The sequence below is a fragment of the Pseudorasbora parva genome, chromosome 1 (assembly GCF_024679245.1).
Source record: "Pseudorasbora parva isolate DD20220531a chromosome 1, ASM2467924v1, whole genome shotgun sequence".
Lineage (NCBI taxonomy): Eukaryota > Metazoa > Chordata > Actinopteri > Cypriniformes > Gobionidae > Pseudorasbora > Pseudorasbora parva.
Genome location: NC_090172.1, coordinates 56,806,060 through 56,820,585, shown reverse-complemented (window position 1 = coordinate 56,820,585; position 14,526 = coordinate 56,806,060). Strand labels below are relative to the sequence as shown.

At 39.5% G+C, this 14,526-nt stretch overlaps 1 protein-coding gene across 1 annotated transcript; it reads right to left on the bottom strand.

Annotated features, from left to right (window-relative positions):
- Nucleotides 1-3,851: 3,851 nt before the first annotated feature.
- On the bottom strand, nucleotides 3,852-14,330 carry bcl6b (BCL6B transcription repressor). The gene is made up of 12 exons (XM_067452004.1): nucleotides 13,998-14,330; nucleotides 13,367-13,422; nucleotides 12,793-13,015; nucleotides 11,248-11,481; nucleotides 9,132-9,278; nucleotides 8,831-9,026; nucleotides 8,505-8,728; nucleotides 8,309-8,421; nucleotides 8,076-8,216; nucleotides 7,435-7,565; nucleotides 7,211-7,348; nucleotides 3,852-5,671 (listed from the first exon to the last, which is right to left on the bottom strand). The coding sequence occupies exons 3-12, from the start codon at nucleotides 12,999-13,001 to the stop codon at nucleotides 5,522-5,524; spliced, it is 1,683 nt and encodes a 560-aa protein (XP_067308105.1). The 5' UTR covers nucleotides 13,002-13,015; nucleotides 13,367-13,422; nucleotides 13,998-14,330; the 3' UTR covers nucleotides 3,852-5,521.
- Nucleotides 14,331-14,526: the final 196 nt, after the last annotated feature.

Here is a 14,526-nt window from a genome sequence, read left to right as displayed (position 1 = left end):
TGTTATGTTCAAGTAAGTCGACAATAAAGCACATTCAGCATTATGTCATGTATTTAACTACTGCCAGTAAAGATTAACGTTCTCGATGGTATGAAAAAAGGCCACCTAGCGATAGTTTCAGTTAATGGTTAGACCTATTATATCAGTAACCAAACCCTTTAAAAATGCTAGGATTTCTTACAGCGGCCCAAGGCTGTTTACTGGTCTTACTTGGTTTAAACTGGATTTCCCTTACTGTGATTGTGTGATTGTTCATGTAGTGTTCGTAAAATCATATTTTTAAAAAATGTTAAACGTATTCTCCACGTATTAGCCTACAACTAATGCGTTTATTTTATGTTATTTAAAAATAAAAATATTTGTTTTATTATTTATATGTACTGTGCATCTGGTTTAGCTGGTCTACCTGCCTGGAATGCTGAGCTGACAAATAGCATAGCCAAACCTTTGTAAACCACGGAATGGAGAAGTCCCTTGTGAAAATACCTTTGAGGATGATGAGTAGCTATATCAACATTAAGGTGCCTCATGATTGTAAACAAGAACCATAAGTTAACGCATTTGCAGCTAATTTGAATAATAAAAGTTTTAGCAATCAGATATGCTTTGTCGATTTTTGTACATAAACTGCCATCGATAGACATGGTGTCCTGTTCATTCACTTTAAGCATAAACATAAGCTAGCAGAGTTGTTAGGATTAATTACAGGAACATCTCGCTGAAGCTCGAATGTGATCCGTAACACAAGCGAGAACCTCATTGGTTCTTGCTGAAGATCAGACGTGATCCGTAACACGAGAAGGAACCTCATTGGTTCTCGCTGGAGCTCAGACGTGCTGCGTAACACGAGAATAAACCTCATTGGTTCTCGCTGGAGCTCAGACGTGCTGCGTAACAAGAGAATGAACCTCATTGGTTCTCGCTGGAGCTCAAACGTGCTGTGTAACACGAGAATGAACCTCATTGGTTCTCGCTGGAGCTCAGACGTGCTGCGTAACAAGAGAATAAACCTCATTGGTTCTCGCTGGAGCTCAGACGTGCTGTGTAACACGAGAATGAACCTCATTGGTTCTCGCTGGAGCTCAAACGTGCTGCGTAACACGAGAATGAACCTCATTGGTTCTCGCTGGAGCTCAGACGTGCTGCGTAACACGAGAAGGAACCTCATTGGTTCTCGCTGGAGCTCAGACGTGCTGCGTAACACGAGAATGAACCTCATTGGTTCTCGCTGGAGCTCAAACGTGCTGTGTAACACGAGAATGAACCTCATTGGTTCTCGCTGGAGCTCAGACGTGCTGCGTAACAAGAGAATGAACCTCATTGGTTCTCGCTGGAGCTTAGACGTGCTGTGTAACACGAGAATGAACCTCATTGGTTCTCGCTGGAGCTCAGACGTGCTGCGTAACACGAGAATGAACCTCATTTGTTCTCGCTGGAGCTCAGACGTGCTGCGTAACACGAGAATGAACCTCATTTGTTCTCACGCATCAAGCAAACATGCTTGATTTTTGTTTACCACAAATGACTTGAGTTGATGAATGTTATATGCGATGTTTACGCTCAATTCATATGGATTAGTTTTACGATCTCTTTATGAACTTTTTGAAGTTTCAAAGTGGTAGTTTCATGGCTGTCAATGCTGTCAAAATTAAAAATATCTTAATTTATGTTCCGAAGATGAACGAAAGTCTTACGGGTTTGTAACCACATCAGAGTAATTATTGACAGATATTTCATTTTTGAATGAACTGTCTAGCTTTTGTTTGATCTGGAATCTCACCATAGACAGGACTCAAGCGCTACAACCAACCAGAGCAACGAAGGTGAAGCAGAGCTTGTTGATAGAGTAAACATTCGCCGTATCCGGTCGGCAAATCTCCGAACATCTCTCCAATATCTTCCCTGCTTAAGAATGACTTCAGTGCCGTTCTTTGTTCATTTCTCAGAGAAAAGCTTAACTCCAAGTCTTCCAGAGTCGTGGGCAAAGCTGATTCGAATGACCGCCGTTCGCCAGTTTCTGTGTTTACTAGAAGCACGCAAGCACAACTCTGGCGTCATTATGTTAAGCCCCGCCCACCGACTCTATACACGATGTGATTGGCCCGACCAGAGTTTGGCGTTTACAGCTCAGAAGGGTATTGAGAGTTGCTAGACGACACTCGCGGGCAGATTAGATTTGCTGCCACTAGGGTGCATCTAGATTTCTAGGCTATGAACTGGTCCTTTAACCCATAGAAAAATCTTGCATACACAACTACACATATAGATGGTCAGGTAGTGTGTGTGTGTGTGTGTGTGTGTGTGTGTGTGTGTGTGTGTGTGTGTGTGTAGCTGGTTTTTGTTTAAGGCCGGAAACAGGTGCCAGTTACTCCATTGTTCTTATTTCAGCACCGCCCGTAGAGAAACTGAGACGCTTTAGGGTGAGTCGAGCGGTCTCAGTTGTGAGCTAATCGGAGGAAGGAAGGGCTAAGAGGTGAATTCTTTGTTCTTCTAGGCTCCAAGAATCAGACGGGCATTAAAGTCAGATTTGAACTTGTAGTAAAACATTACTGGATGCTAAGTAATTGACAACTTTAAAGGGATAGTTCATCCAATAATGAAAATTCTGTCATTAATTACTCACCCTCATGCTGTTCTAGACCTCAGAGAATTGATTTTGTGCGCAAAAGAAACCCCTAAATTGGGACTTATAGTGATAGCCGATTTCAAAACACTGCTTCCTGAAGCATCGGAGCTAAAGGATTCATGATTCGATACACTGATTCATGACGGATCGAAGCTGTACAAAGCGGTGTTTTGAAATCGGCTGTCACATTATTTAGTTTTTTTAGCTCAATAGTTTAAAACTATTCTCATTGCTTCATAAAATTACTGTAGAGCCACTGTAGTGAGATGGGCTTTGTAACGACGTCTTTTAACAAACCCTTTAAAGGGGTACTTCAGTGCTGGGAAGATTAATCTGTGTTTAAACTGGGTCATCAATGTAGTAGAAATGTGAAATTATTTTTGAATTTGGTGCCTTCTAGACTGAGAAAAGACAGAAAATGTATTTTTGTCTCATGGGGATGAAAGACTACAATTCCCAGAATGCTTCGCTGTCCTGAGAGGCCATTCCCAAAGCCACCGCTACTGGATTACTGTGACTGAGTTGGAGAACAGACACTACAATTAAAAACTGAACGTGTCTGTTCAATATAATGAGTGAGTCGCCGCGCGAGTATCACAGCACTGAGCGCTAACTGCAGGAGTCAGATAAATGAGCTGATGAGCTCTCGTGGTGAGAGCTGAGGTAATCGCGACTACACTCGCGGCATACATTCACAACGCGAGTTCAGTCTGGCGCGTTTCAGTTCATGCCTTTGCAAGCTTAACTTTCATAGAAATTAATTTGAGAAGTTAAAAGACTTACATTGCTCCCCATAGCTGCGTTTAAATGAGTGCCTGCAGCTGCGAGCTGAGCTGTGAGTGTGATCTCCATCCCCATGCGTGGGTTCAAAACATGTGGAAATGGCTCCCTCTGCTGGCTGTAGTCTTTAGCCTTTGGCCAAACATTCCTCCTATGATGCAAATATCGTGAATTTGCATCATAGGAGGAATTTTTCCAGAAATAAAATGCACAAATCTCTTGTCTCAGGGGGATATGAGGGGGGGGAAGCACAATCATTTGAATATACACCAGGGTTTCTACTGATACAAAGCCATATGCTAATCGCTGAAGTAACCCTTTAGGTTTAAGAGAGACACTTACACTGTTCATGTGATTGTGAAGAAGCAGGATTGCATGAGAACAGAAGACCCACACATAATAACAAGAAATTCATTTAACTTTAATTCATATAAAATAGGTCTTGTCTTTGTCCAGCAAAAGAGCGCAACACAATTTTGTTGATATCATTATCCTTGTCATCATCATCATCATCATCACTCTTTACATGTATATTAGTTTGAATAGTGAGTCCTCGACCTGCTTGGACTCTTGAAAACTATTATACATCACGAAAACCATGAAAAGTATCATTAAAAAAGATGCACAGTGTCCAATCCTCTACAAATGTTCTTCTTGTTACTTAAACACAAATTGGCTCCAGGCCTTTTAAATTAGTACATTAAAATACTGAATAAATGATGAATATTAAGCAACTAGAGGTTATATATTTCAGTTTGACACTCTGGTTATTGGACCAGAATGGATTCATTAACAAACAAGAACATTTTTGGGCAGAACAATTAATACAAAAGAATCATAAATAAACAGATATTAAAATAACAGCTAATTGATTAATAAAAAAAATCATAATTCATCTTTATCCTTTCTCACACATGCTTAATTCCTTAATGACACTTCCTTTCTTCTTTATCTGTCTTCCTTTCATAATTGTTCCTACCTTCTTGCAGAATTTCACTTATTCCGTCCTTTTTACTTTCATTCAGCTCTTACATCTCCAATCTGAACTCCTAATAAAAATCTTCACACTCTGTCACAAACCATCTTTAAATCACACAACATTTCTTTTCATCTGCTGAAGCATTTTCAATACACCTACTTCATTTTACTGTCTTAAAGCCTGTTTCACTCCTGGGACGATAACTATAACGATAACAATAAAGATATAGTTCTAAAAATCGTTCTAAATATAAAATAATCCACACCACAACTATAACTGCACAGAGGAATGAATATAACTGCACACTGGGATCCTTTTCAGTACGAGTTTTTTTTTTCCAAGCTGATGAACGATTAAAACATTGACAGCCAATCAGAATCCATCCTGCTATTCAGAGCTCGAGCATTTAAAGCGACAGGCGACAAAACTGCAGCGCTCTCATAGAATGAACAAAATTGTGCTAATGTTTGAACGCTAATATAGTTATCATTATCGTTATAGTTATCGCTCTTGGTTTGAATGAGCCTGTGATCCCTACTCAGATGGGAATTGTTTCTCAAGGGGATTTCTGGAAAAATACATTTGCAATGCCTCCTTAGTGATAACTTGAGCATTCACATGGTTTAAATGGTTAACGCAACCTCTTATTTACCCACGGTTAACATTTGACCTGGATACTTGGCTGACTATTAGAATGATTGGTCAGGCGAATGCATAATTAACTTTCTGTCTGAGAAACAATTAAAATCTGAACAGGGCTACTTACTCACTTTTTTTAAACAATGATATGCACCATTTTCCCTGCCACAGAAAAAGTGGCCAATATAACGACAAAATGCTTTTTGCGACAGCATAAAATATGATTACATTGCATGAGGAACCCAAAGTATGCAAAGTGAAATAAATAATAATATTAAAACAAATAATAAAGGTAATAGTCAGCACATCTAGTGCAGGAGTGCTGCATTCTTGGAGACTACATTCATTGGTATATTTTTAGTCAAGCTGTCCTCGAATGCAGCACTCCACCTCTTTAATCTCTTTACAATACTGTTTCATAGATTCATCAATCTTCAGCCTAGACGTTTCGATCTTGACCTATCTGCAAAATGAGCAGGTCACGTTGGCCGTGTCTCTTAGCCAGCTTGTAGCAGGGTGGGTCCAGGTTGGTACGGGTCCGTCAGAACCTTGTAGCGGATCTTGGTGTTGGTGATTGCTCCATGTTTCTGTCTCAGATGGAGCCTCAGCTGGCTCTTATGACGGAAGTGCAGGTGACATTTCTCACACTGGAAGAAAACATTAGAGCCGAGATTTCAGCATACCTTAATTTAAAGTCGTAGATCATAGCATATATACATATAAATTACAGTGTGTCAATTTACACAAAGTCCAAACAGCCCACCCTGTTGGCAGAGGCCATTTACACTAACTCTGCCCACTGAGAAAGTTGAAGTAAATGTATTTTTGCCGAATTCACTGTACTCCCTTTACCCGTCACATATCAGATTGGATGGAAAGGCATTTATTTTCAGTAGAAATTAAGAAAATATACAAAAAGTGTAAATAAAGTGTCTTACGTGTGTTCAATAATAAAGTGTTTATTAGTTAGGGGTATTTTTGCTTTGACAATCATTTTGGTGAAGTCGTCTTGATTACCAGGGGCCAGTTACATAAATATAGCCATTATGTTAAGACTGTGTGTTAAAAACTAGTATGACTTGCAGTTAATTATGGGTAAACAATCATACTTTTTGATGACTTGTAAGTTCATGCAACCGGCCACAGAACTGCCACAAAGACAGGTTACAACTATCTCTTCAATTCTCAGGCAATTTTCACAAGTATGACATTACTTTATGTTTAATCCTCAATTTCAAAGTTAGAACCCTAAACTTATTTATTTTGAATGTGTTTTTCTATTCCTTTGCAGTATGCAAGTAAAAGCATTATTTTATTTTTGTTGTATAAATGCACATCATGCCATCATGGCATTAAACTCATTTAAATACTTGTATAAAAGTTACAAGCTCTTTATAAAGCTGCTGTCACTTTAAGGCTAAATGCACGGATTCAATACACTGATAAACATCTGATATTCTTCAACTGTTCACCTTCCCTTAAGACATAATTAACTTTGTTTATGTGAATACTCGCCAAAATGAACATTTTGACATCTCTTTTCTTCCATTTTGCTATAAACTGATCAGTGTTCAAAAAATGCTGGGAAATCATTGAACTTCACGCGACTCTACAAGAGTGATTCCTGAAAGGCTTTCTGCAAAAACCCAAACATCCCACAACAACAACAAAAATATCATCCACTGACTTTCAAAGCTGTTACAGAAACGACTTTCGACTTGGAGGACCTTGATGGAAATGTAGAGGAGTAAAAAGTACGATATTTGTCTTTCAAATGTAATGAAGTTAAAGTCATAAGTTTCCAGAAAAAAAAATCACTCAAGTAACGTACAGATACTCAAAAAGTGTCCTTAAGAACAGAACTCAAGTAAATGTACTTAGTTACTGTCCACCTCTGAGAAATAACTATATTTATTTTAAATAGCATTTTAATAATCATTCTTAGTTTGTGAAATAAAACTGTGTGATGGAAAGTTTTTATTGATAAGTTTGAACTCAGCATCATCAAATGAGGTAATATTAGGCCTTTTTTGCAAATGAAAGATGTAGGGCTATGTATATATATATATATATTATATATATATATATATATATATATATATATATATATATATATATATATATATATATATATATATATATATATATAGGATATAGCATATATATATATGTAGAGATATACTGACGCTGTAAGGCTTCTCCCCGGTGTGGATGCGCAGGTGGCTCTTCAGTGTCTGCAGGTGACGGAAACGAGTTCCGCAGGTGTTACATGGGTACGGCTTTTCTCCGGTGTGGATCAGAACATGAGCACGCAGGTGAGCGACCTACAACACACAACATGAATTTTACAGGAATATAATTTTAAAAGCTCGAAAATAAGAATGATACATGCAATTCTGTGCAGATGTACCTGGACAAATCTGGCTCCGCATGTGTCGCAGCGGTAGGGCTTTTCTCCAGAGTGGATGCGGGAATGAGTCTTTAAATTGGCGGGCCGGTTGAACTGCGCCCCACACACATTACAGCGGTACGGCTTGTCTCCTGGAGTCAGCGTGAGCATAAGAGAGATACAGGTCAGTAATGATAATAAACTTTATTTTATATAGCACCTTTAAAAAAAAACATAAATAAGTTTTAGGTAAGATTGACTGTGCCTCATGTATCTCAACTGAAAGTAGATTCCACAACTTAAAGGGATATTTCACTCAAAAATGAAATTTCTGTCATAATTACTCTCCCTTAAGTTGTTCCAAACCTGTATGAATTTCTTTCTTCTGCTGAACACAAAGGAAGATATTTGGAAGAATGTTTGTGTCAGATCTTGGCCCCCATTGACTACCATAGTATTTTTTCCCCTCTATGGTAGTCAATGGGGCCCGAGATCTGCTTATATACAACCATTCTTGCAAATATATTTCTTTGTGTTCAGCAGAAAAAAATGATTTTAATGGTTTGGAATAACTTGATGGAGAGTAAACGATGACAGAATTTCATTTTTGGGTGAACTATCCCTTTAAGTTTTAAGTAGGTTGCATTAGTCAACCGCCTCACCTGAGCAGGAAGGTTTAGTGTTTGTGCCTTGATGTCCAGTGTAACTGAGCTGTGCAGAGAGGTTCTCAAACTTGATTGGATGTTGGCCCAATAAATTATTCTGATTGGCTATTTGGGTGCAAACATAAGGACTGCAGAGATCTTTTAAAAAGGAAGAGGAGGATAAATGAGATAAGATTGTTGTTTTTTGTAGCCACATCTAATCACAATAAAGTTAAGAGATGCTCACTGACCTTTATCCTCACTGATCAAAAGGGTCTGGGGTTTCAAACGGCGGTCTACAACATGATGGGGAGTAAAAGATATTTTTTGCAGTGATGTGTTATATGGAAGACCCAAGGTTTTCCTAGAGGAAAGAACACAATGATTAATACGTTTTTTTAATCAGTTACATCAGAAATCAGTTAAGTCAAAAGAGACAAAACACACCTATTGTTCAGTCCAGGCTCCTCCCCTGTCCAAATGTTAGGTGCTGTTTTAGGTGAGGTTTCCATCGTATCAGTGACAAAGGGGGCGTGGCTTTGTGCTTGACGCTCTTCTTCAGGCCCCTCCTCCTTTATTGGTGTGGCACACAGAGGGTTGAGGACAATGTATTTGTACTTCTTCCAGTTACAGGCCTTTGGGTCAGGAGTAGGCTTAAATTCTGATCGCTTCTGTAAGGATGAAATATTACAATTAGGCCACGTTCACACAGCAACAGAATACGGTTGTATTTGAGTCCTTAATGCAGATAAATCATTTATAAACATGCACACCTTTAGTTGAGGAGAGAGACTGCAGCCGCTGGACTCAGCAGGTGAGTTGGGCTGTCCACTGGATTGGGAAGGACTGTCTGGAGATGGTGTGGAAGGGGTTGGAGGTGACAGTTCCTCTAATTTTAGGGTCTGAGACTTGGGGATAGCAATCAGGCCAGTCCCTGGATCCAGCGAGGCAAAGCGCTCACCTGGAATCCTGTCGATACAGTTGATGCATTTTATGCCCTTTTGATAACCATTTTTGAGATGAGAAATAGTGGCAAACGCATTATATTAGATATTCCCCCTGTGACCCTTTTACCTGGCTCGGTCTGGGATGGGATCTTCTGCCTCAGCAGCAGGCCTGGAGGGGGAGGAGAAGACGGTGGGGTGAGCAGGTGGTGACCTTCCACCGAGAGGCGCTCTGGAGGCTGGCTCCATCAAAGAGGGACTCACAGTAATCCTTTCACTGCAGAGAAAACAACAGACTTTTGGTCAGTGTTGCCACAGTAACTTTGAAAAAGTAATCTGATTACTGATTACTCCTTTAAAAAGTAACTCAGTTACTTTACAGATTACTTGATTTTAAAAGTAACTAAGTAAGATTACAAGTTACTTTAATAGTTATATTCAGCAGTTACCGACAACACCCCTGTCGGCTCATCATAGAAATGACAACCGTTTTTGCCAACATTCACTTTATTGGAAGTGCATCTTTAACAGTAACATCAACAATGTATCTCCTGATATTTTAAGTTGAAATTAAAAAATATTTCCTGAAAAAATACTCTCCCCGAGATGCAAGACGAAAGCAGATATATATTTTAAAAAAAATTACTAAGGAAAATGACTCGAATTGTAACTCACAGTGACTTGGATAAATTACTTTAATCTGATTACTGGTTTGGAAATAGTAACGTGTTAGATTACTCGTCACTGGGAAAAAGTAGTCTGATTAGAGTAACGCGTTACTAAGTACCACGTTACTGGCATCACTGATTTTGGTCTATTTATGCAAACATAAACTTCCCCCAAGAAATTTTACATTCCCTCGCCAAAACTATTGCGTTTCCCCTGAGAAACACAAAGAACACACTAGCATGTCCCTTAAAGGTCCCGTTCTTCGCGTGTTTTCGAAGCTTGGATTGTGTTTACAGTGTGCAATATAACATGAGTTCATGTTTCGCGTGTAAAAAAACACAGTATTTTTCACACAATTGACTTATCTGTACAGCGCTGTTTCCTCTGTCCTAAAAACGGCCTGATGATTTCCTTGTTCTATGAAGTCCCTCCTTCAGAAACACGTAACGAGTTCTGATTGGGCCAGCGCTTCCCGTGTTGTGATTGGACAGCAGCTTAGCGCACTTTGCCCGGAAAGGTCCCGCCTCTTACCATAACGGGGAGATGCAAGCGCTGAATGCACGTTCTTCTCCACGTGGGAGAGCACAAGACCACGCCCCCTATTTTGCGTGTTCTTGTGGGCGGAGGGTTAGTCAACAAACGGTTCTAGTTACGTCATTACAGCAGGAAGTGCAGGGGTGTAGTCCAAACCGGCCGTTCGCTGTAGGCTTTGAAAGGGAACTTCTGTTAAATAAAATATCTCGCTTGGCATTGAACTTTGAGCTTTATAATTTTACAGGTATTATTTATGCTCCAACAGCAACATTGCACACTAATTAAAGCTTGAAAGATGGGATCACGAAGAACGGGACCTTTAAGGGGCACTGTAAAAAACAAGTGGAAAATTAATAATAATAAAAAAGATTTGTATGTGATGAACATTTGATTAAATCTAAAGAAACTTTCTCCACTATAAAGAACCTTTGTGCAATGGAAAGTTTCCATTGATGTTAAATGTTCTTCATGGAACCGCAATAAATGATGTTTCTTTAAAAACTAAGTTCGGGAGGAGCACTTTCAAATGATCTACTCAATCATGATGTCATTCCAACCAGCTGCCAACAATCAGTGATCAACATGTCTACCAATCAGCTCAAGTGGAGGATCACAGAAATACCCACTCAACTCACCAATGTTCCTTGACAAAGTTTGCAGCATCCCTCCACCACCCGTTCTACCTCACAAGTACCTGGTTAACTTTCCTAACCAGAGATACGGGGGGAGAACTCTGGGTTCGTGCCAAATACCACCGAGCTCGGAGCCCTCTCCTCGGACAGCACGGCAAATACGCATACCATTCATTCTATCTGACTTATTTGTAAGTGTGAACTTGTGAAAGAACCTTTATTTTTAAAGATTGTACAGTTGTACTAGTTGTTGCATCACATTGCTGCTTATTTGCATAAAGTGAGCTCAATTTGTAGCATTATTGTCACTCATCATGTCACCAGAACTCGTTTGTGTTGTTTTTTTCACTGCACATGTCAGTGTCAGTGTTCTGCGTCCGCTACCTTCTCTGCTTCGGTCTTCAGTCTCACCTGTGCTGAATGAATGCTCGGCAGGTGTCCGCGACGTGCTCCATCTGCAGGTAGGAGGCAGCGGCGAGCACTCCAGAGACGGTCCGGGGTGTGAGAGGGAGGCAGGAGGTGTACATGAAGTCCAGCAGCAGGGACACGCTGCCTGCGTCCAGCCCCTCCGGCAGGGCGAGAGAAAAGCCCCGCTCGCCACAAGCACCGGCCGCTTGGCGAGAGAACAGAGTGTAGAAGAATCCACTGTGGAAAAACACATATGTAAGAAAGTCACAAAAATGGGATAAAAGTAAAAAACTTTACTAAAAATAAAGTTTGAAGACAGAAACCGTGGCGATCTTAAAGGAACTGTATGTAAGAAATATTTTTCAATTAATCATAAAATGCCCCTGATATGTGACTAGACTTTAAGAAATCATGTTAATTTAAAAGACTTATATCACTGACAACAGTGGTCCGGCCAGGATATTGTCATTTAAAAGTTGTTGTTGCAGCCCTCAACTGATGTTGACATGTTGTGTTTTGGCCTGACGCGCCGCCCTCCACCTATCGACCAATCACAAAGTCAGTAGTTTCTGCATCCTGGTTGCCAGATTTGCTCTAGTTAACACAGCGGCAGATCTACAAACGTTCCTGCTGATCCTGCAGCCCATCTGGCAACCTCGAGTCAGGGGGAAGGGGAGAGGGGATAGTGATTGCAGTACCAGTTTTGGCCACACTCTAACATACACTTCCTTTAATAAAAGAAGTAAAGTTTTAACTCACTGCAAACTCTGACAAACATGGCTGTTTCCAAATCATGTTTTTGCAAAATTATGACATACTTCCCTTGTTTCACAGACTATGTTTGATAATTCATGTTTGAGCAGGTTTAATTGAAAGAAACGTGCACATCTTAAAATATGTTCTAATGCATGTTTATAAGAGACACTTGAATTGAACTAAGGCCTAATCCTGGCTTAATCTAAGGCCTGTCTGTAAAACCAGGCAACTAAATCATAATTAGCCGATGACTCAAAGTCAAATACGACATTAAAATTCTAAATTGACATAAAACAAAGTCGAAAATTAAGACTTAAAAATCAATCACGACATTACAAATTCAAGATTATGACATAAAATTATCATTTTCCACTTATATTTTGTCATAATTTCATAATATGACTTTTTAAGGTCCAAATTATTAAGAATTTCAACGCATTTATGTCAGAATTTCGATTATTATTATATGTCATAAGTGACAAAACATCAAATTATTACTTAACTTTCAATCTTTTTGGCATAATTAAGAGTTACCAAAGCATATTTGTCCCCCCTTTATTGGAAGAAATGGCTTTACAAAAGTGTATCTGCTTACAATACTTGCAAACAAAAGCATTGTGCGCGGGGCTGGGTATGATGATCTCATGCAGGCGTGAGCTAACTGTCTTCAAACAAAGGCAAATCTTGGCACAAACAGGAAAAGTGTCCGAGGGAGGGCAGGAAAGAAGAAGTGAGGGAGGGTGGGAGAAAGTGGATGATGGCTGTGCATCCGGGCACTCCCTGATGACCAACCTGCATGCGATGAGCACGGCGCAGTGGGCGCGCAGCGTGCTGGTGCCCACGAGCAGCGTGGTGTCGGTAAGGATGTCCCGATGGCGCAGCTCGTTTAAGTTCAGCAGCACGTCGTTGGAGTGGCGAGTGAACTCCTTAATGTAGCCTTTCACCTCCATCACTCGTGCGGCAGCCGCGTGCTCAGTGGGCCTGCCGTGTCTTTCTTCCATCTGCGTTTACTGTGCTATTTCATAAAGAATATACACTTTTATAATAATTAAGCTCCAAAGATAATATTTAGCAATATATTCCAATTAGCAAAAACATTGAAATAATTAAAATAGGTCAAGTTTAATAGACTCTAAAAAAAATGCTGGTGTTTTTTTTTTAACACAGCATTTAGAGTATATATATATATATATATATATATATATATATATATATATATATATATATATATATATATTAAAGATATAAACCAAATAATTTGAAAAGCAACTGATTTAGGCCTAATAATATAGTCTAGTTATTTGAATTATGGTCATGTGAACCTTTATAGTTATGATAAAATGCTTAGTAAACGTAAAATGTTTACCTGGCCAAATGAGATTCAGAAGCATCTATTTGGGGAGGCCAGCTCCCTGCTCGTACCTGCCATCAAAAAAATCAATAAATCATTCTAGCCCACATACACCAAGTTTAATAACAAGTAAAAAAGTAAACATCTTTTTAAAAGCATGCCATTTTATGAACAACTTTACTGATTCACCAACTTCCAGAATCATTCTGCGAAACCATGAAATATCATGCACAACACAAATGTGATGCACTGACTACTGCATTAGCCCAGTTAGTAGTAAAATATATTAATTGGCAAATCAGTAAAAACTTCATAAAATTACTAAACTCCAGAACTGTTAGGAAAATTAAATGCATCATAATAATTCAGAGTAAAAAGTATTTGAGGACAGTGAAAAAATGGCAGCGTTTTCATTCATTTATTTGTGGGCTTCAACCCATAAAAGTGATGAAACCTCATTCATAACGCCTCATAGCTGTGTAAGGATGCATCAAGGGGATTTCCCTATATTTTGCAGATGGTTTGAGCATTAAAAACCATAAGCATAACATTTTTGAGGAACTAAATCAAAATATGATTTCAATTAACAATTTTTCTGCAAGAAACATCTACAATATGCATTGAAAAGATTGAATTGAATACTCACCCCGACCAGCAGGGACGAGAACACACACCGCCCTGTTCTTACAGCCCTCTCTTCTGATCCCAGTTTCAAACAAGCCGCACACACACACACACACGGTCACGACTCTCTCACTCAAACGTGTCTCTGAAAAACTGACCAGTCTGACCTAAGAGAGAGTATCCTTTATAACGCTGTGCAGGAAGTCTCATTCAGTCAGGGTGTTTATTTCCTGTGTTAGTTGAGCTGACTTTTCCCACTGCTCCTAGGTCAGTTTTGTGGCGTTTCTTAATGAGTGAATGTGGGATCTAGATGGTCTCTGATCAGGGGGGAAAAAAACCAACCCGAATCCACCTTTCCACCTTCCTTATTCTGCCCACGCGCTGGAAGCTCAGCGGGAAAAGGCTCCAGGCCCCCGTGTGTCAGTATTTATAGTTGTGTATTAGAGCTCTTTTGTGTTGAATGATGACAGGAAAGTGGGTGCTTTTTGATGCATGGTGCGAGTTAAATGTTTGTATGGATGTGAAGAATCCAGGGAATGTAGGTTTGTGTG

Bases quoted from the DNA above. Each gene is read 5' to 3' on its own strand.
- bcl6b (XM_067452004.1), bottom strand. From the start codon at position 13,001: ATGGAAGAAAGACACGGCAGGCCCACTGAGCACGCGGCTGCCGCACGA. The intron at 9,027-9,131 runs GTAAAAGGGTCA...CTGTATCGACAG, and splicing joins CCCATCCCAGACCGAGCCAG to GATTCCAGGTGAGCGCTTTG. The intron at 5,672-7,210 runs GTCAGTATATCT...GTTTTCTTCCAG, and splicing joins CCGGGGAGAAGCCTTACAGC to TGTGAGAAATGTCACCTGCA.